The 23,322-nt window shown below is 40.2% G+C and overlaps 1 protein-coding gene across 2 annotated transcripts in view; it reads right to left on the bottom strand.

The window, feature by feature from the left end:
• Positions 1 to 23,322, bottom strand: part of CBLB (Cbl proto-oncogene B) — a 198,054-nt gene that overhangs the window by 5,306 nt on the left and 169,426 nt on the right. For both annotated transcript variants that reach the window (XM_077821171.1, XM_077821180.1), the window contains 5 exons: positions 19,669 to 19,809; positions 15,200 to 15,288; positions 14,965 to 15,096; positions 13,345 to 13,488; positions 7,636 to 7,755 (listed from right to left, as the gene is read on the bottom strand). In XM_077821171.1, the coding sequence (XP_077677297.1) occupies positions 7,636 to 7,755; positions 13,345 to 13,488; positions 14,965 to 15,096; positions 15,200 to 15,288; positions 19,669 to 19,809 (626 nt within the window). The remainder of the gene's footprint in view (positions 1 to 7,635; positions 7,756 to 13,344; positions 13,489 to 14,964; positions 15,097 to 15,199; positions 15,289 to 19,668; positions 19,810 to 23,322) is intronic.

Below are 23,322 nucleotides of genomic sequence, written 5' to 3'. Positions count from 1 at the left end.
ATGCCTCTGCTTAATTTGTGTTTGATGATTCACCTTCTAAAAAAATCTGGCATGTCTCACACCCCCAGAAAGGGCATCTCGCACCCAGAGGGTGTGCGTGTACCCCAAGTTAAGAACCACTGATATAGGTCGACTCAAGATGCATTTCCTGACTCAGTTTTTATGCATTCAGATAAGCTTGTTTGCATCAGTACAGGAATTCTATTGTTAAGTCAGACAAGATCCAGGAAATATTTTTCTAGAAAGATGGTGGGGTTAATGTAACAAATAGATGAGAGTAATTTTATTCAGATTTCATCTTAAAAGACTGGGTTGAATCTTGTGCTGGAAACATTGCTTATTTCTGCACAACATGGTGATGAGAAAAACAGCAGATTGGATTATTTTGTCTTTATAAAGGACACTGAAGATGAAAAGTGCTATATAAATGCTAATGATAAAAAGACAACACAAGACAGGTTTGAACCTACTAGGGAAAGGGGCGTGAAATACTTGTAGGATTAGATGATTAGCAATATTTCAGAAAGTTTACTTACCAGTAAGAGAGGAATAAGTAAAATCAGGAATTCAGACTTATTTTACAAAACTCAATTTACAGTATTACTGAAGAATACGGTCCTTAATTAAAATCAAAGCATGCACAATACTAGAAAATTGCAAGACAAATAATGTAGCATATGTAAATCTGAGGCTAAAAATATGACTATCAAAGCAATTTTAGAAAAATCATTATGGAAGAAAAGTATCTAAAGAACAAATAATACAATTAAATTTGATACAGTTTGGGGGGGTGTCGGTGGGGAGAGGGGGGAGAGAGAGAGAGAGAGAATGTGAATGAATGAATAACTAGTTCTGGCAGCTCCAATCTGAACCCAAAATTGGAGTTTTTTCTTGACTAAAAGCTTCATGCTGCCTAAAACCTGCTGAAACAAATATCATTTAGGGAGACCATTTTTAATTCTTTCTGAAGATTTGCAACATATATTTTCTTCTCATTCCACCTATGTCTCTATAGCACAGGTCCTTTTAAATCTCCAGTTCTCACTCTCTGTGTAACTCAATTCCCCATTTTTTTAAAATGCTGACACCTCTTCTCAATATCTTCACATCCATATAAAATTTTAGCGGACTATGGGTATCCTGTTAGATTCTAAATTTAAAAATACTAAGCTTAAACTGCACTTCCATCTGGACACAAAGAGTCAGAGGCATTTAAACAGGCCTTTCTTTCCTGCCACACACACAGATGTGCCAGCCACCTTGGATTCTTAAAAAAAATAAAAATCTCTAGATGAATTTTCAGTTAATCGTATATTCATATAATTCAATTAATTGTTTCAGCCTCTGAGCAGGCAGCCTCAATCACTCACATGTCTGCTTCCATGATGCCTTCAACCCTTAGGAAACTAGTTAATCCCAAAGGAGATAATGCCTGGGGACCGGCTAATTTAATAAACAACTATGGCTCACTAGCAGAAGGTTAGGGGGAGAAAATCTGTGGTGGGGAGAAAGGGACCTCCTAAGCTGCTGAGAGGCAAGGATAAATCAGGACTCTCACTGCCCGGGTAATGATGTCAAATAGTTTCATTTCCCCCTGCAGTGAGCCACCCACTCTGTTCCCTTCCTGCTTTTTAAACACATCCCAGCTTCTGCTACTGCCAGTCTGGGAAGCAGCAGGGATAAACAGCACCATGCAAGCATGCCTGCTGGAGGGTGAGAGTGAGGAAGCAAGCTTGTCTTGTGAGGGTCTCTGTGGAGTGGAGGAAGGCAGACAAGTCTATTTGGGGTAGAGGAAAAAACACCTTCGAGGGGATATTAGAGAGGCAAGGGGATCTCTCATTTTGAGGAGCTGAGGGAGCCTGAGTGAAGAACTTTGCTGCCTCACTGTAGAATGCTAAAAAAGCGTAAATCTTCCTCAGAGCCCTAAAGCCTGGGGCTCAACAAGGCATCACAGTGCTCAAGCAGATGCTTGCAGACAAGAGGAGTCTGAACTATATTTAAATCAACCTTTAAGTATGTAACAATAGCAAAAATGCACCAAGCTGGATGAATTTTTCTTTTGTCATTTATAAATAATTTAAAGAGAGGCAAGCATGATTTTACATTTATATTTATTAGCGCACCCCAGAGCAATGTGGACAATGGCATAACAGTGCATTAAAAAGGCCAGATTGTAGGCAGGGCTCCGAAAGCCACACAGCTTTGAACCCATTTCGCACAGAGCATTTAAGTGCAATACTAAGGAGATACAATAAATGTATACACATTCTCCTCTACCTTGCATCTTGGGTAGTCATTTACATTTGAGCAAAGTGAGTGTGGAAGTCAGACTGCTCCATTTACTCATACCCAGTGATGAGCTGCCAAAATCTTAACTGGTTCCCTCCTCACTGCATGAGGAGTTCATTGCTCACCCCCACGCCCCAGGACTCCTGCCCCATCCAACCCCCCAAGTTCCTTGACGCCCCCCCCCCAGGACCCCTGCCCCATCTACCCCCCTCCCCTGTCCCGACTGCCCCCAGAACTGGGCAGGAGAGTCTCGTGGGCCACCGCAGTGGGTGCCCACCCCACCCAAGAGCCAGAGGGACCTGCTGGAGGGCGAGGTGGGGAGTCCCGGCGGTGCTTACCTGGGGCAGCTCCCAGGAAGCATCCGGCATGTCATTCTGGCTCCTAGGGGTGGGGAAGCATAGCTATGGGGGGAGCAACTGCTCCCCCCACTGATCACATCAAAAGTGGCACCTTAGGCGCTGACTCCCTGGGTGCTCCGGGGCTGGAACACCCACGGGGAAAATTTGGTAGGTGCAGAGCACCCACCAGCAGCTCCCCACCCCACGCCTAGCCCCAGATTACCTCCGCTCTGCCTCCTCCCGTGAAGGCACCGCCCTGCTTTGCTTCTCCGCCCCCCACCCCCAGCTTCCTGCGAATCAGCTGTTCGGCAGGAAGCCTAGTAGGGCTGAGAAGCAGGCGGTGGCTTCACACTCAGGCCGAGGGTGGCAGAGGCGAGCTGAGGTGGGGAGCAGTTCCGCTGCGTGCCTGCTGCAGCGTGGGCAGCCCTCCTCGCGCCCCCCCACCCCCGGGGTTACCTGCTGCAGCGTGGGCGGCCCTCCTCACGCCCCCGCTCATCTCTGCCTCCCTGGGCCTGAGTGCGAAGCCACCGCCAACTTCTCAGCCCGCCCCGGCTTCCCGCGCGAACAGCTGATTCACAGGAAGCGGTGGGAGGGACGGGGGGGCGAGAAGCAGAGCGGCGCGTTCAGGGGAGGAGGCAGAGCGGAGGTGAGCTGGGGCCGGGGGTGGAGTGGGGAGCTGCCGGTGGGTGCTCTGCACCCACCAAATTTTCCCCTTCGGTGCTCCAACCCTGAGCCTAAGGCAGCACTTTTGGCCGGTTCTGAAAGGGCTTCTAAATTTAACAACTGATTCTAGCGAACTGGTGGGAACCGGCTCCAGCTCACCACTGCTCATACCAGTTGTAGCATGTAACACCTGCTTTCCACAGGTGTAATTGACTGCACAAATGTCCTAGGTAGTGGAAATTGCAGCTGAGCAAGAGACGAAAAGGTGATGGTGTATGTGAATGAGAGAGAGAGAGAAAGTTCTAGAATCAGTGATTTTTCCCCTCATTCTATTCATTATTTTTACCTGAACTCCCTCAGAAATTATACCATCACAATGTTTATGTTATATATAAATCCTCTGGAACAATGAAAAAGTGAAAAATTGAAAGCCATTTTTGAAATTTTCCATGCTACATAAATTGCTGTGTTTAGTACTTAGATGCTAAAGTGATAGATGTCAGAGACAAACAACATACTATATTTTACCATATGCAACCTACTTTCTTGATATTAAAGAATTCTAAAGGGCTGTCAAAATATACCTGATAGCTCTCTTAATAATGAGAGATACATTTGGCCTTACAAGTCAGCAATCAAGTTGAACGTTATAGTAAGGCAGGTATTCCCATTTTATAAATAGACAGCCTGAGGCACAGAGGGGTCAAGTGAGAAGGTGTACCGTGAGTCAGTGGTAGTGTTAGGAATAGAATTTACTCTAATTAGTGGACTACATTCACTTCCTTTCTAACACAGGTCCAACAGCAATCCTAAAACAGGTCTGGAACGAACAACTGCTGGCTATCAGAGATGAATGGTTAAGGAATACCTCAAACACGAAGTTATATTCTCCATACAAGGTTGTCTTTTTGAATCCTGGAGTAAGCTGAATCTGTTCATTCTGAAACTTATTAATTCCATAGGATGGAATTACAACCACTACAAATACAACTTTCCAATTATAGCATAGCATGATTTAACAAACAGTTGCATTTAATTCAAATTAAACTGAAAACTTTTATGTACGTAGCATGCTGGATTAGTATATTTATAGCGGAGGTTAAAGCATATGGATATTTTTAGAAGATGTTTATGCAAATCATCTAGGTAATGAAGTATTTACTAAGCAATACCAAGAAAACTATTTGGATCTTAAATAGCAAGAAATTAAAAACTTCTCTACATCAGCTTTCTTTGTGGAGGGCTTTAAAATATACCAGTCCCATGAAAAAAGCATATCCATTAAAAGACTATGCAGAAATGTAAATTACCGTGTGAAAAGCAAGCAAATCCTTTCTAAGTGAGCTTTAAAGAGAAGCCTTAGAAATAATATAATCGATGAAGCAACCATTGTGTTTTTATATTGGCACAGAGGGAAAATGGTATGCCTTGTTGTTGTAGCTGCGTCAGTCCCAGGATATTAGAGAGACAAGGTGAGTGAGGTATTATCTTCTTCAGAAGAGCTCTGCGTAAGCTCAAAAGCTTGTCTCGCTCACCAACAGAAGTTTGCCCAATAAAAGGTAATACCTTACCTACCTTGTCTCTCTAATACCTTTAGGGTAATCAGTTTATTATATTATCACATATGTATATTAAAACAGCACCCAGAAGCCCTTCAGTCAGAATCAGGGCCCCATTCTGCTAGTCAGAAAGACAAGAGCCCTTCCCTGAAGATTTTATAAACTAACACGCACTGTAAAACCAATAATGCTATCTAAATAGTGAGCACCAACATTCTGTTAGGGGAATTGTAGTCTTGAAAATGCTATCGTTTATTTGAGACATCAAACTGAGGTTCTAAACAGTGGTGATCATTAAAGATCCTCTGGCACTTTTCATGCTTAATCCTGCCTGTAGTTTCAACTGAAAAATGTGTTCTTCACTTCCTGATCTATACTGTAGTATACTGGTGTAACACACTGTTAAAGGAACAATGTCAACTTTACCGTATTTAAAAAAAAAAAAATAAAAAAAAAAATCACACTTTGGTTGGAAAATCTATCACCTACTGTCGTGGCAAGTAACACCTACAATTACTAAAACTGACAGACAAGATGGAAAAAATCATTTTTTTCAATGTGTTCATTTTGTACATTTGAGAATAGTTTGCACACATACAATTTCACTGTTTGCCCTGAACAGTTCATCATGGCCCAGTCCTAACAGCTACCTGCACATGACTCAGTGCAACTACTCACATGATTAACTCAGGGCCTCTGTTGGCCAGTTTCCCCTGATTGTATGGGCTTTCATGCAGCACAAAAGGAGAAAAAATACATTTGTAAAGAACAGGAAAACTGACCGCAAATAGGCAAAGGACTCAGGGATTGGGGTAATAATGAAACTACTTTTACTTTATTTCTTTTTAAACTGACTAGGTTTATGGTTGACAGTGTCCCTTTAATTAGCTGCTGTGTTGTACTGCAAAGGCAAGTACATTCAGTGGTGTATTAAGTGATTTCTACTGTACATAAAAGGATAGAATCATAGGACTAGAAGGGATCTCGAGAGGTCATCTAGTCCAGTCCCCTGCACTCGTGGCAGGGATAAGTATTATCTAGTATTATCCCTGACGGGTGATTGTCTAACCTGCTCTTAAAAATCTCTAACGATGGAGAGTCCACAACCTTTCCCTAGGCAATTTATTCCAGTGCTTAGCCACCCTGACAGGAAGTTTTCCTAGTGTCCAATCTAAACTGCTCTTGCTGCAATTTAAGCCCATAGCTTCTTGTCCTATTCTCAGAAGTTAACGAAATTTTTTTTTACCCTCCTACTTGTAACAACCTTTTATGTACTTGAAAACTGTTATCACATTCCCTCTCAGTCTTCTCTTTTCCAGACAAAACAAACCCAGTTTTTTCAATCTTCCCTCTTAGGTCATACTTTCTAGACCTTCAATAATTTTGTTGCTCTTCTCTGGACTTTCTCCAATTTGTCCACATCTTTCCTAAAATGTGGCACCCAGAACTGGACAAAATACTCCAGTTAAGGTCTAATCAGCGCCGAGTAGAGCGGAAGAATTACTTCTCGTGTCTTGCTTACAACACTCCTGCTAATACACCCCAGAATGATGTTCTCTTTTTTTGAAACAGTGTTACACTGTTGACTCATATTTAGCTTGTGGTCCACTATGACCCCCAGATCCCTTTCCACAGTACTCCTTCCTAGGCAGTCATTTCCCATTTCGTATGTATGCAACTGATTGTTCCTTCCCAAGTGGAGTACTTTGCGTTTGTCCTTATTGACTTTCATCCTATTTACTTCAGACCATTTATGCAGTTTGTCCAGATCATTTTGAATTTCAATCCCATCCTTCAAAGCACTTGCAACCCCTCTCAGCTTGGTATCATCTGCAAACTTTTAAGTGTACTCTTTTTGTCATTATCTAAATCATTGATGAAGATATTGAACAGAACCCGCAGGAAACCACTTGATATGCCATTCCAGCTTGACTATGAACAACTGATGATTACTCTCTGGGAACAGTTTTCCAACCAGTTATACGCCCAGCTTACAGTAGCTCCTTCACAGTAGCTCCTTACAGACTTTCAATCTGTCATTGGATCTGTGTGGGGGCAAGGTTCCAGCCATGTGAATCCAACTGTAGGATTGGATACATTATAATTGGACTGAAATTTTGAGGTTCCTTTTGGATCAGAGATGCTATATATTATAGCCATCTTTTTAATTTGTTACATTATGTTGACTGGGTTGTTACAAACTAGATATGCTACTTTAGTTGCTTTTGGGTTTCCTGTGTATTTTAAAACGTTTTACAGTGCCCAGAGCCACGGAAGGCACATATCTGAGAGAACAATATATAGGTTTAAGTTCTATTTTGTCCACAGAACAATACAAGAATAAAATTGGAACCAAGAGGCACAGTGGCCCCTGCATGACTTCTGACCTCTTGTGATCCCCAAAGGAATAGGGAAAATACCTTATCAAAAAAAAAAGGATACCAGAATTCACATAAGCATTTAATGTCTATGGGTAGGATTAAAAGGACTAATCTTTAAAAGGAAAATTCTTTTCACTTTTAGTCTACCCGACCCTTCAGACCATAGGATAGATGAGCCACTCTGGGACTTTATGTCCTTTCAGGAGATCCATCTCTATTGTTTCTCTGATGGTTACCTATCTGTTTTTCATAGGAAGAGAACTGCCAGCTTTTGTTGTGAATAACAGCGGCCTTTCCTCAAAAACAAGATAGCAATGCACTGGCTGATGTCTGCCAATTTGTCTGAGCTAAGATTACTTGCTTTCTTAGGCTGCTACTTTATCTAACCACAGTTTTGCATCTTACCTGAGGAGGATGGAAGCTGATCATAGTCCTGTGATGTTCTATTAGTTTTGACATTTTCCCCTGTTAATCTTCGAGCAGGAGGCAAAGGAATTACACTAGTAGCTGGATCAAAAAAGAGATCTATAAAAACGAGAGGATACTTAAAGTTAAAAATGTTCGCAAGGTTCATGCACACGGGACCAGATTAGAGCTGTATGAACAAGAAGCTTCAGGAGAGAAGGGATTGTGAGTGCAAACAGGGGTGTGTGTGTGTGTGTGTCAAAAGGAACACACTTACTTGCATTCATGCAGTGGGGATGTAACTATGCCTAGCAATAACCAATGGAGGTGGTTAACTTAATATAGTCTCCCTCCCCAACATATATTAAAGAAACTAGTGATAGGGGTAAGCAAGCTTTGTGTCTGTCTTTGTCAATTACTGAAGACAGATTAAAAAGTCAAAGCAGAAGATTAGAACATTCTCTCTTCTCCATTTTTAGGCCCCTATTGAAGACAGTACTCCAGCAGGTGCTTAACTTAAAGCAATGCTGAAGAGCTATCCTGAACAGGTTGCTTTCCTCAACTGAGTCTTCAATCCATTTACCACAGTGGGTGGAGGGATATATATATATTTTTTGTGATGATCAGGTCCTGACTGTACACTCATTAGATCTGTTGCATGACTGTGAAATCACCTGAAGGCTTGTACTGCTTGTACTGTCAAATCATAATATGGCTTTGGAAATCAGTGTCTAAAGAAATATTCAAAAAAAAAAGAATGAAACAGCAACCACACAAGCATGTGTCTCCGTGTAATCAAAGGCACTTATAAGATTAATGAACAGTGACAGTACAGATCATACCTAATATGTACATATGGAAAATGTTAAGTGACCATAAAATGTACTTTCCAGATTTTATGTGAACATTTATAAATTATATTAAATTATTATGTTATTTCCAAATAATTTTCCACATAACCTTGTAAATTGCAGATAACATTAGTTTATCTTCAGTACTCCATTTTAGAGTAATTTCTGTCCCTGCAATTCACAAGCATGAAACTTGGATTCTTGTAACCTGCAAAGTCATCCATATCCAGTGGCTTATTTGACAAGATGGATGGTGAATTGAACTGTGTCAAGAAAAGTACAGAGTACTAGTACATTACTCAACTTTCAAATCTTGACAGATAGCAGAAAACGTCAGAAAGTGTCACTTGGGTTCATCTAATTACTCTCAGGTACTTGTACTGTAACACATTTACTTGAAGCTTTTAGGTGAGGGGTATTTTTTAAATGAACTTGCCATTTCAGAAGAGTAGTTATGAGACAAACACTTCCTGCATTTTTATGCTTTGTTATTTTTTGCTATGTGTTATGGTGGGTTAAACCTGTCATATTTCATTAAGTGATTGATGCAACTCCTTGCAATAGCATGATGTGAACTGAAAAATGTAAACTTGATTTCTAAATGTTTCAGATTTTTTTTTGCCGAGCAAAAGGAATACAGCATTTAAATAAACAGAAAAAGTGCAACAAAACTATTTGTAACATTCAGTCTGTAGAGATGTTAGAGGTATTGAAAATACTATTCTACCTGATGGTTTGGTAGACCCTGTAAATAACTTTGTGCTAAAGCATGTCAACACCTCTAGAGCCACATACCTTTCAACGTCGTATTTCACGGAGAAACATTTAATTATCCAAATACATACATGACTTTTGGATTGACCCTTACAGTGATAGACTGGGGCATGAACTATCTTTTTGTTGTGTTTGTACAGCACGTAGCACAACAGGGTCCGAGTCCATGCCTGGGGCCCCTAGGCACTACCGCAGTACAAATAAATGACAACACACTAATCATTGATGCCAAGATTTTCAAAAATGTGTTATCTTAGGCTCCTAATTCAATATTTAGGTACCTAAATTGACATTGGGTACAATGGGATCTGCTGTGAGGTCAGTTTTGAAAAATCAGGTCTGTTTAGAAGTCTAATTTTGCTACCTATATTTGAAAACGTTGGCTCACTAACTACTGTCCTTGGAAGACAAACAACCTACAGAAGGTCATTCCAAAAACAACAAAAACATTTCAAAACCCAGTTCAGGTTGCTAAGTGACAACATCCTTTACATATGACAACAGTAACAAAACCTGAGCCAGAGGTTCCCCAATTCACCCATCTTTGGAGATTCATGTCCTAGGCATGCCTCCCATTAGCACAGGGGAAGGAGAATCTGGATAGTGCCGAGTTCAAAGCCCGCACGGGGGTGGGGGTTACAAAATCTCCACGTGACCAGCACGTGTCGGGAGAAGGCTCACGTGCCCCACTTGAAATCCCGCTGCCAGGAGCGGCACTAGTGCATGTGTGAGGCGGCGCTGCCCTCTCCCTGTGTGCACATGCACATGCTGGGGGTAAAGACGTGCATAGAATCATAGAATATCAGGGTTGGAAGGGACCCCTGAAGGTCATCTAGTCCAACCCCCTGCTCAAAGCAGGACCAATTCCCAGTTAAATCATCCCAGCCAGGGCTTTGTCAAGCCTGACCTTAAAAACTTCCAAGGAAGGAGATTCCACCACCTCCCTAGGCAACGCATTCCAGTGTTTCACCACCCTCTTAGTGAAAAAGTTTTTCCTAATATCCAATCTAAACCTCCCCCACTGCAACTTGAGACCATTACTCCTCGTTCTGTCATCTGCTACCATTGAGAACAGTCTAGAGCCATCCTCTTTGGAACCCCCTTTCAGGTAGTTGAAAGCAGCTATCAAATCCCCCCTCATTCTTCTCTTCTGCAGGCTAAACAATCCCAGCTCCCTCAGCCTCTCCTCATAAGTCATGTGTTCTAGACCCCTAATCATTTTTGTTGCCCTTCGCTGGACTCTCTCCAATTTATCCACATCCTTCTTGTAGTGTGGGGCCCAAAACTGGACACAGTACTCCAGATGAGGCCTCACCAATGTCAAATAGAGGGGGACGATCACGTCCCTTGATCTGCTCGCTATGCCCCTACTTATACATCCCAAAATGCCATTGGCCTTCTTGGCAACAAGGGCACACTGCTGACTCATATCCAGCTTCTCGTCCACTGTCACCCCTAGGTCCTTTTCCGCAGAACTGCTGCCTAGCCATTCGGTCCCTAGTCTGTAGCGGTGCATTGGATTCTTCCGTCCTAAGTGCAGGACCCTGCACTTATCCTTATTGAACCTCATCAGATTTCTTTTGGCCCAATCCTCCAATTTGTCTAGGTCCTTCTGTATCCTATCCCTCCCCTCCAGCGTATCTACCACTCCTCCCAGTTTAGTATCGTCCGCAAATTTGCTGAGAGTGCAATCCACACCATCCTCCAGATCATTTATGAAGATATTGAACAAAACCGGCCCCAGGACCGACCCCTGGGGCACTCCACTTGACACCGGCTGCCAACTAGACATGGAGCCATTGATCACTACCCGTTGAGCCCGACAATCTAGCCAGCTTTCTACCCACCCTATAGTGCATTCATCCAGCCCATACTTCCTTAACTTGCTGACAAGAATACTGTGGGAGACCGTGTCAAAAGCTTTGCTAAAGTCAAGAAACAATACATCCACTGCTTTCCCTTCATCCACAGAACCAGTAATCTCATGATAAAAGGCGATTAGATTAGTCAGGCATGACCTTCCCTTGGTGAATCCATGCTGGCTGTTCCTGATCACTTTCCTCTCATGCAAGTACTTCAAGATCTACTTCAGCATATGGTAGTGCTGCCACCATGCTGACTCCCAGCGCAGCCAGAGGGTGGGAGGAGGGTGTGCATGCACAGGTGTGGGAGAGAGACCATGTGCGTGGAGAAAGGGAAGTGAGTTTGCACGAGGATCTGCTGTTCCTGTGGGAGCTGGCCAGCACCAGGTCCTTTGGTCCCCGCTGAAAACTTCATCGCCCCCCTTACAGCAGGCACACACCCCCACAGTTTGAAAAATAACGACCTAAGCACTTAAACATAAGGAATGAATAGTTAAGGACATAATAAACCTTACACTGTCCACAAAATGAACAAGTTATTGTAAAGGAATCCACATTTAACACAACACAATCACCTCAACTCTGATCCATGGATTCTTATTGTGTATTCTATTTTATCATCTTGATTTTGGAATTTAACTATTTCCTTTTAAGTGATGCAGTTAAGTGGGAAATATTATCCAATTTTTAAAGTGTCAAATTATGGCAGAATTTTTCAATAAAGTATTTCTATAATTGCTATTTCTGGAGAATAATGTTGTGTCCAATGTAATTTAAAAGGAAAAGTACATAAGACTGTCGATTTATGGTAAAAATTATGCACTTATCGACTTGCAGTTGAGGCAGAACAATATGTATGATTAATGTGGAAACAACAGGTTTCTTTTTCAAAACAGATTTTTCATTGCGTTTATATTTTGGTATTACCAGTAAAAGAACAGTATTCTGTATCAGAGCTGTATCAGTGTGGGGTTGTGTTAAAAATAAAATAAAGTTTAACTAATTATCTATCTTGGAAGGATGGCATAGACGGGGTCCAACAGAACCTCTTAATTTGTGAACCTATTAGACAAGAAAGGGACAACCAAAAACCCTCTGACAGTAAAGCAAACCATCTTTCAGGATCATTTATGCCACCCACTCACATCACTGCTAATTTATCTGGCACCTCAGCCAGCTTGCTCTCAATCTAACAACAAATGTCATCCATATGCTGGGAAAGCAAAGACTACACACCAGCAGGGTGTGATGAAAACAAGACAGAACTGCCTGTCAACTGCATACTACTGACACCAGTGCCCAAAATGCCTTACTGTATCCCTCAGGAGCTTCACATACCTGCTGAAAGAAGATATGTGACAATACAGAGCCTTGCAGATCACCACAAAACAGAATCCTCAGGGTAGGCAGATAATTGGCCAGAAACATCCTCTGAAACCTCCCAAAGAAGAAAGAAGGGAACCCCTCAACAGCTATAGTATGTACCCCAGCCCACAAGTAAGTCCACAATCATTTTGGGAGTAATCTACACCAGAGGCAGCAAACGGAACCAAGTTAATCAGCATGGAGGACCAACCACTGTACATTAACAGGAGGACATCAATCAAGACAGTAGCACAGTTTCTGTGCCATATGCAGGCTGAAAACTGGACTGAGATAGACAATGATTTGGGGATATGAATTTCATGAACAATGGGATGAACTGCAGTTCCTTGCAATCAGTGGGGTTTACAATTTATATAGTTTAGAAGTAAGATTTGACAGTAACTGTTCTATCAAATATATGTTGTTGTTCTTTGCCCTTCTTTTCTAGTGTTGTCCCCATTCAAAAAGAAGACTAAATTGTACATTATATTGTCCTAAAGAAACTAATACTCTGTGGTGATATGACAAATGATGCATACTGGCAACACAGAACTCAATGGAAAACTTGGCACTTCAAAATAACTGTTCCTATTAGAAAAATGTTATTTACCAAAATGTCATGTCTAGTATGAAAATATTGATTTTATCTATTACATGGGGAAAAGAAAAGTAGAGACTATTTTATATTCTCTGAGATGTTTCATCTCTATAGTTTTAAAAACTAATCTCTCCAGTTTTTAGACAGTTAGCTATGGGCAAAGGTATTTCTAACAGACAATGACAACTTTATCAGCTCAGATAAGCTTCTGCTGTAAACAAAAATACATTAAAAACTTTGTTTGCTTGGTGACTCTTACCCGAAGGAGGAAGGAACAGTTCATGTCCTGAAGAGGGTCTGCTTCCTGAGCCCAGAGGTTTGGAATGCTCAGTGAGGCTGTGCCGAGCGGGAGGTGGTGGAGGAGGAGGAAGTGACGGTGGTGAGTTGTCAAACGTATCTTCGCCTGCATTTAAAGAGCAAAACTTCATTAAGAACAGTACAAAAAAAAAGAGTGAAGCTTAAAATTGATTTTCCATGGCTGCTAACAGAGGCTCTCACTCCTAGGGTTTTCTAGAAGTTCAGTGACTCCAATAATTAAATTGTAAGACTGGCTCTTATTATGCACAACTGAATGCTTTACAACATGCTGTGAATGACCTTTTAGTGTACTCAGTTTTGGGTGGGGGGGTGGGGGGGGGGGTTTGGAAAAAGGTTTACTCTAGGTTGTAAAATAAGCAGCGTCTTGGTGGCCAGTCTGCAGATGTTGCACTCGAGTGAAATAAAAGAGCACACTGAAAAGTACTGTAGGATGATCTCTATGTACCAGAGTGTATCTGTGTGGGTGGGTGGGGGGTTGGGGGGGGAATGATGATGTACAGACCATGCTGGATTTGATATATACTGTGTGTCACCTTACATAGGGATAAGCAGATCTGGCCCAAGAGGCCAAGAAGTGCAGTCCTGGGGATTCATGGGCGACTTCACCCTCTACATTATGAGAGAGGAGCAGACAGGTGTAGTTCAGGGCTGTCAAACAGTGCAATTCCCAGCTCTCCCCCTTGTGCTGCTCTCTGTTACTGCACTATGTAATTGGAGTGTGAGCTAATACACCTCATAATGCATAGTGGGTTAGCATGCCTAGTGGAGCCAACACTTCACAACTGAGGTATGGGTAGGCTACAGAGGGTGGCAGAGGGCAAGCATAAGACCCCCAGCATGACTGAGAGGGTGGCTTGGTTAGTGTCTGCTGAACTGGAGAAGTTGAGGAGCTCTAGGAGAGGGAACCAGGGACTAGGATTGGGAAGGGCAACGTTTGATGATTCTGGGCACTGATCGTACTCTGCCTTAAACCTTAATCTCTTGATATAAAGGAAACAAACTCCAGATTTATTATCTCCATTAGTCACTCCCTTTTATATGATAAAATGAAAACTCAAATTAACACAAAAAGTCAGCCCCCCCCAAATTTAGAGAACCTGAAATTTGACTAATTCCAATATTAAGTGACTAAAATCTGATTTTTAGAGTAAAAGCTTTCTCTACTGTTCACCATCAGAAGATGAATTTAAAACTGCCTTTGCATCTGTTTCTGGCATGACACTAAATCCTGATACAACCATGGTAAACTTTCCCATTTTGCAGGGAACGGGCGTAGCACCTTCTATGACATGATCAGTCTTCACCAACTGACTAATGTTGGGACTTGGATGTTAATGTGTAAAGGTGATAGAGCTCAGTGCCTGGACTGAGACAGGCACTGACTGCAGATCACAGCATAATTACACTCACTTGTTTTCTTCAAATAATCTAGCTCATAGCTCATTTGAAACTCTTAATAAAAACCTATGACTTTATTTTATTCTGTTTTGCAATAAGCTTGGTATTTGGTTAATCTTAACTATGTTAACCATTAAAAATTTAACAGCAGAAGGTTGGCTACCTAAAGGGGGCACCAGAAGATCATAATCGGAGGGCGTCCTGTTGAGCAAAGAGCTGTGTTTTGGGTTGTCTCTGGTAGGAGGCCGTGCAGGTGGTAAAGATACTGGAGCAGTGGATGCATCAAAGGCATCTCCTGAATAACAAAGCAACAAGAAGTGAATGCTTTCTTATTGCACCTCTAAATGTGTCAGACTTCTAGAGTTAAAAACAAATAAATAAAAATGAAAAAAATATACCTAACTCCGGGGTTTTGGATTTCTTCATCTCTGAAGTAGCATTGTGTGTTCCATTCATTATACCAGCACACTGACCATTCTCGCACACCCTCAAAGCAGAGATCAAAGGAAGAAATCAACCAACCACCCAAATTTTCATCCCCCAAATCACAAAATGAACACTATAGCACAATAGATTACATCAAAACAAATGGAGGAATGCAAGTTATAAAAACTTTTTAAACACTCCTAGTGTTTTTCACTTTCAAAGCATGTTAAACACAGTAACAGATTAATCCTCACAACAGCCTTCTGAGAAATTACACTATTCTGTTGATGGGAAAATTGAGCCACAGAAATTAAGTAATTTATGCAAGCCTCCATTGCAAGATAATGGAAGAGCTGAGATTAGACTTTAGGAGTTCCTGACTCTCAACCCAAAGATCAGTCTACTAGAATATGCTACTTCTCCATACTGTTAACTTACATATGTAAATTTATCCTTATTTTATTACTGAAATCAAACAGTAAATACACTGGAAATAAAATCCTTTAAACAAGAACAAACCCATGGAAATAGTGCATGTCCATAATATTCCTAGTCAAACTCTTAAAATAAAATAATTATTTAACTCTGCCCAAAACAATTTAGAGGGTCTCCATTAGATCCTCTGTTGTCAAAAAAGTGGTATATTGCTTTGTCTTTTATATTTAATTTCATCTTTTCCTCCAAAGGGAAACAAATTGTTCGTAAAAAGAAGTCCAAGTCAAATTGGATGCTAAAACTTCCCAGAACTAGCAATCCTGGTGATTCAGGCAGTAAAGTAGAAAACTACGGAAAATCCTGGCATAAAAATACAAATTACCCTTAATGGATAATATATGATAGCTCTGCTAAAAGGCTCAGGATACAAACAGGAAACTAAAATCACCCAATAGTGAATTATGTGCTATTTGAACAAGTGTTAAAAACAAACCAAGGAATGGAAGCATCTCAACTCTATGACAAGAACTGCAACGTTTGTATAGGTAGGAAGGATCAAAATAAGCTTCTTCAGTTACAGGAAGGCTATAGGTCATATTACATACACCATTCTCACAAATCATTGACCTTTTCAAGCTAGAGAGATCTAGAGTTTCACCATTAGCAGGAATGTAAATAAATCTATACACGCTGGTCATATGGAAGGGATGGATGAATAAAGCGTGTGCAATTATTTAAAGCATATAAACAGGAAAGAGGAAATGGAATTGTGTGTGGTCCCAGGAGCTATAAATAGGAATAAATGAAAAGAAAATAAAGAATAATTATTTTCCTGACTAGCTGAAGAAAAACCTTCCTATTGGTGAGACCTATTATTCTCTGGAACAGTCTTCCAATGGAAGTGGAGGAAGAAACATTGCTTGAGTCCTTTGAAGCTAGACTGATTAAGTCACCTAAAAATATACTATAGGGAATAATCCACCCTTGACTCCTTATCAAGGAAAAAACAAGACAAGACACTTCCAGCCCTATTTTATGAGTCTACTCTCCATATTCCATACGTTCACTAGCCATAGACGACAAAGTACCCTAACACAACTCCCTGCCAATGAGGATGTCTTCAGTGTGACCAGGCACTAGAAATACGAAGGAAGCAAGTATGAAACATCCTACATCCCAGCTACTTTTTTTCCCCTCTTTAAGGAAATACTTTTTGGGGAAACATTGTAAACAGAATGATACAATTGTGTTATATTAGTAGGGTCTGTTCTACTGAGACACTTGTCTTTTCTCTCCTTTCCATAACACAGACAAATCTGGGAATAAAATAAAGTCAGCTACAAAACAAATCAATTGACTAACAATCTAGACAGAAAACTACAATGCAATCCATTTGGTATATTATAATATGACTTTTGGAAGTGTACTATAATACTAATACATGGGCACAAAATTAAACATGTTTTCATTAAACGCAGAATAGGATGCTGGAATTCAATAGCCATGAACTACATGACATCCACAATAACAACTGCAGTCTCTTTGTCTCCTTTAAAGTATCTGGACTCAATCCAGAATTTTAATTAAGTCACCCCACGATTATTTTTGCCCCTTATGAAGTCTTTGTCACAGCCAGAAAACTAGACACTCTCATGAAGCAGCCAGCCAGAGTGTAAAAACTCCAATTTAACTTCAAAATGGAGAGGCCAATAGGCATACCCATGCTTACCAAACATTTGTGATGTGTTTTGAAGGTGACAACGTGAATTTGGTATGACTCCACAAAAAGTTACAAACTCTTTCAGCATATGCATATTACAAGTAAATGTATACTAGTTACACAGCTGAATAAATTCACATTTATGAAAAATGCATTGAAAAAAGCTCTTAATAGAGCTTGCTGAAAACCAAGAGGTGAGAAAAGGTGCCAATTTTTTTATTAAAACAAAAAAAATAATTTTTTTTCTAATTTTTGTGAAAAAACTGAAATTTTCAGACACTGACAAACAAAAAGATTTCAGTTTTTGTGTTTTCAACAGCAACAAAAATTAAAGAGTGATTTTACACAAAAACTGTCATTTCTACAAAATAAGCCTTTTTTTGTCAAAAACCTTTTTTGAATGAAAAATATTGCCTAGCTCCAGTTCCTAAGTATATGCTGTTGGTCGGAATCAAGGTTGTTTGTGAAACGTATAATTTTGAATGTTTACACTTCAGCACTGACATTAGCTAACAGCAGAAAGTTAATGTAACATTTGGAATATTTATATAAATTCATTAATAGATCATTTCTATACTGTCTAAAGTGTCACAGGTTTTTATTTTAGGCCTCACTTTCTTGTTATATATGTAATTTGTACAAGGGTTATTACATGAAATCATTGCAGCAACTTTAACTAACAATTAAGGAAGTTTTCTGTGTGGCATGTCCTGGATTAGTGCCAGGCTAGCACTGTTGGTCTAAAGGACCCATGACCAGCTGAAGGTAATCTCTCTTATGGATCAACAAGGCTAAAAACAAATGGCCAGATGGAATGGTGGGAAAGTCAGCTTTGAAATCTATAACTGTGATGGTCTGCAAAATAGAGAACAAGATTCTCAGCCCCACTCCACTCCTTTTGTGCTACACAGGAGGTACCAAGGGAGTGGAAATTTCCTATAATTCTTTATCTGGGGACTTCCCCTAGTGTAGGAGTCCTAGGCAGCTGTAGAGCCAATGGAGTTTATTCCTACGCAGAACTCTCCTTCTTTCTTGCATGTTCATGTTTCATCCATTCTTCCTCCATTCATATAGGCAACTCATCTCTACTACACGGCTGACTTGGTGGAGAGGTTCTCAAGTGGGACAAACAAAAAAGCCCCTAATAAATAGGTCCATAAATGTAAAGTTTTAAAATCCTGTCTGTCCCATAAAGTCAATTCTATTCAGTAACACTGAATGTCTATTAAAAAAAATCAAAAAATCTTTCCCCAGAAGAATAGGTGGGAGTTTAAGGGTACATGACTAGAAAACACTCAAAGACCAGTCAAACATTCACATCTTTGCACAGAAGGTCATGTCAGCAATTCTGTTAACAACAATAGCCTATATTTCCAGGAATTTATAACTTCGACAGAAGTAGTAATCAGAAAGTGACCTTTTCACCACACTGGGCTAAATCTCTTTTATTAAACATGTGTAAAATCAGACCTTAATTGGTTAAGCCTGGAATGAGGAGAATGTTGAGTTTTATTGCATTGACATCACATTCTGAAAGGAAAAAAAGTCCTAATGTATCAATGAATTTTAAGCTGCAGAAGAGTCAGAACTTAGTAGATCAATAATTGATGTTAAGATAGTACTTTTGACCTATAAGACTACTAGTAATTGGTCCCTTCTGATATTTCAGCCTTCCTCCTGATTATTATCTTCATTCCACACACTCAGATTAGCTTTATGAGTCAGGGACCAAGAGGTTTGCCATGAGCCACACAGCCTTCAGCTGCAATGTCTCTTGAGTCCAAATCTCCTTGCCACAACCCTTTAATGATTCAGAGACTGACAGTTCGCAGATATTATTTTAAGATATATTTAAAGTGAAAGAGAAATATTAAGCCTGAATGAAAAATGTTTTCTTCCTGTGAAACACAAAGGAAGGTCTTCTGTGAAATAGGTTCTAAAAGTTTAAAGAAGTTGCTATAACTCTGGTACACACAAGGCAAGGAGAGAGTGAAACCATGGGAAGTACTGCTGTATTTTGATAGTCACAGTATATTGATTCAAATGTGTTCTGCATTTTGTTACTTAAATTCTGAACCACAGAGTTTAATGGCTTCTATTCTCCTTCAACTCCACCAGAGGAATAAAAGGGCATGAATAACCCAAGCATGAAAAGATTACCCTTTAGAAGGCAGACAGCTTCACCGTGATTAGAACCAATTAGGTTTTAGAAAACCTGTCAAAAGTTCATTCTGAAATGATTTTATTCTCCTCTCCAAAGCAGTGCAATGCTGCAAGCTACCTTACCTAGTATGAAGTTTTATATTATGACAGTGAGGTGGATGGGAGCTCAGGGATACAGGATGGGAAGAAGGAATCTTGTACTCATCTTCTTCTACATGTTCCCTTGATTTCTCAGCAAGTGAATTTGTTACAGGAATGACGCACCTAAGAGAGGGGGAAAAAAAACAAACAAACATGCCCAGCATCAGTTTAACTGTTGAAGAACCATGCTTGATCCAACACTAAAGAAAACAATTTCTCGTAAATGTCACCAGTTTATAAGACAGTAACACAGAGAGATTTCCTGTCAGACTAAACAAAATTATGAGATTGTTTTTCCCCTTCCCGTATCACCCATTCTTAAGACCGTACAGTGGAGCAGTTGGTAAACCTTGGACAGCAAGAGAGCTACTCTGTCATCAAATGGAGTAGCAGAGAGCCAGGCAGACTTAAATAGATTTAGAATACAAAACATCCATGTAAGAAGCTTAACCTGATTATATTTATCAAAGGAGCTAAATGAAGGTTACAGTAAGACAACAATATTTTGAGGGGTTCAACAAGAGAGCTGACATTCACCAAATCTGATTCTAGCAACAACTCTGCCCCGTCACAGGTTTGTCTGTGTTTTTTAGATTTAGTTTTTGAATTGTCATTTTACCTTCCTACACAACTGCCCTCATTGTTACAAGGATGTGGTGAATTCTTAGAATAGAATCACAGAATATCAGGTTTGGAAGGGACCTCAGCAGGTCATCCATCTAGTCCAACCCCCTGCTCAAAGCAGGACCAATCCCCAATTTTTGCCCCAGATCCCTAAATGGCCCCCTCAAGGATTGAACTCACAACCCTGGGTCTAGCAGGCCAATACTCAAACCACTGAGCTATCCTTCCCTTCCATAGAATTCTAGTAGTCTATGAAGATGTCATTTGTAGTTGAGGAGCTACAGGTTGGAAATCAGTGCTGGTGTGCGGCCTGACTTACAAGATTTGGCTGCAGATCCAAACTTTCCCAGAATTCAGGTTATGATTCAGGCCTCTCTCGCTACTGAAGCAACAGAGAAACCTGCTTTTTCTGATCAGACTACACGTGCTACACTGGAGTTAACAATAAAAATACAGGCACTTCTAGGACCCTGTCCCTTTCATCTGTCACCTGCCTATACTGATGCAGAGGGCCCAGCAAATCCAATTAAGTCATACTGAATTGTGGAGGAGGAGCACAGAAGTACTTTCTGGGGACTGCACACTGCTTGTACTCTGCAAAGCCCAGCTCAATGGAATCTCCTTTTACACTCATGTGGAGGGGATTGGATCCGGCAGGAATAAGAAGGAACACTGGCAGTGGGTCAGTAGCCACACAAATCCAACAAGTCCCCTGCTAAAGGAAGAGGAATAAACACCACCAAAGCAATCGCTATTGCAGTGCTGGAGGTCGCAAGAGCCGTCAAATATTACCACTGCACAGCCTGGGAAAGGTTTCCTCCCATACATAGTCAGTCCCATGTTCTTCTACCTGGCCTTGGTAACAAGTATGAGATTGGCTTTAAAAATACAAAAACGAAGAAAGTACTCTAATCATAAACTGAGTATAAACAAAATTATATACAAAATGTAATTCCTCAGCTAGCAACGACACACGGAAAGTGCCACTATGAAAAGAGAAAACCTTTACGAACAAGGCTGATATTCGGTCCTTTGATCTTGGTAAGTGATGACTGGACACGGTCTATCTCTAGTGACCAATTTTGTTTTGCTCTCCACTCCTTACTGTAAACCTATGTTTATAATGATTACATTCCACATCTAATAAAAAAATTCACAAAACACCCTCAGTAGGAAACGGTAAAGCTTTCTTATGGTTGTCATTTACTTCCAACCTTAAATGAAACGGTCATAGACAATGTTTGAGTCTTAAACTAATTGAATAATAATGGTAAGGAGTGAACTGCCTTAAAATAATCTGGATAACAGGTTATGAAAATCATGCAATCAATAATGGGTGTACTGCTCATTCTGAAAAGGTGCACAATTGATTTAAGAGACCTAGAACAAATGCGCATATGGTCCTGACCATTTTTATGCATTGTATCGCTTACATGGACAACAGATTTTAGATTTTATAGGTCTTCAAGCCACACTGCCAGGCACATCTGTTTAATGGGGTACTGCGGGAGGGCTGAGAGTCACAGAGAGACTTGAATTTGAAAGGGGGAGTGGGCTTCATTTCTAGTCCTTTGGTCCAGCTGATTTTGTTAAGGGAATAGAGCTGAACTGAACTCCTTATCAAGCCATTCCTGGCTTCCTGTTTTCACAAAAAAAACCCCAAAAACCAAAACAAAAAGTATTGAAGCATCTGGCACAGTGCATTTGTACTTGATGGAAAGCAGTGTTTTTTATCATTTATACTAAATAGTGTCTCATGACTACCAAACTCCAGATGCTACTTTAAAAGGATAAGTGTGGCCACTATAGATCTAGCAAATCACGAGGTCTGCAAAAGCAGAGAGAGAAAGCAAAAGGACTGCTGCACTAGAATGACGTATGTGAGACATTTGCTAAACATATTCAAAGTCTGGAGCTCCTTAGTTCTTCGAAACCTCTCAGATATCCTTTCCTGCAATCATTAATATTCTTTTGACTTTAAAAAAACAAGCTGTGAATGGCAGGAATACAATTTATTTTGTGAATACACTAATAACCGAGGGCAGATCTCTACTGAAAAACAGAAGAAGATTTATGGAACTAAATTCTATAGCTGTCTGCATTGTAGTTTTCAACCACCTTCTGTAGAGGGAGCAAAAGGCCTTTTGTAAATATAATAGTTCAGGCTGAAATGACTTTTTCCAATCTTTGATTTAAATATTCCCAGTTAAAACTGACAAGATGTTTGTGTCACTGCCCTGTGCCCACCACATAAGGGATGGAAGAATGTAACAGAAGGACGAGGAAAGGTCAGAATCCATAGAGAGGAAGTTCAAAGACCTGCACAAGAGGACTTCTCTCAGATTTGTGGATCAGTAGGTACTGCTACCTTGCAGCTCAAGTTCCTCTGAAGACTATTTTATTACTTGTTAACCTTTAAAGCCATTCTAAGTTAAACTCTTGCAACACCATGGTTTGAAAAAAAGATGTCCAATGCTGACCAGTACAGAAGTAGTTTGCTATTCTTTGTTTTATGAAATCATATTGGACTTCTGGTTTATACTCCACATACTATAAATTAACCGAGAATAGTATAGAAGGAACAGAAGGCTATTCTTGAGAAAGAAACTGCCTGTTACTAAGCCTTCATTATTCTACTATTAGCATAAAGCTATTATAATGAGGTAGACACACAGAAAGAAAAGCAGGCACATATTTCTATGGAATTTGTAATTGTTAGATGAAAATTGTGTTTCGCAAACAGACTCTTGTGCTCAGAACAGGATTTTATAATATGGATATCTACTATCGATTTATTTGAATTTATCCAAAATTTGACACTTTAGGAGAGGCTTTGATTGCTTCTTTCAGGTTAGTTCTAGACATTGTTCAGAGATTTAATTACAAAACTGGTTAAATCAGATGTACACTCCACTATATCCTGTGATACAAAGTACGTAGCATGCCTATATTTGGAAACGTTCTTTAAAATTTATTTTTGATATTTACATTTTTTAAAAATTACTAATACTT

The sequence above is a fragment of the Eretmochelys imbricata genome, chromosome 1, assembly GCF_965152235.1.
Source record: "Eretmochelys imbricata isolate rEreImb1 chromosome 1, rEreImb1.hap1, whole genome shotgun sequence".
In the NCBI taxonomy this organism is placed as follows: Eukaryota; Metazoa; Chordata; order Testudines; family Cheloniidae; genus Eretmochelys; species Eretmochelys imbricata.
This window is presented reverse-complemented; position numbering and strand designations above follow the sequence as displayed.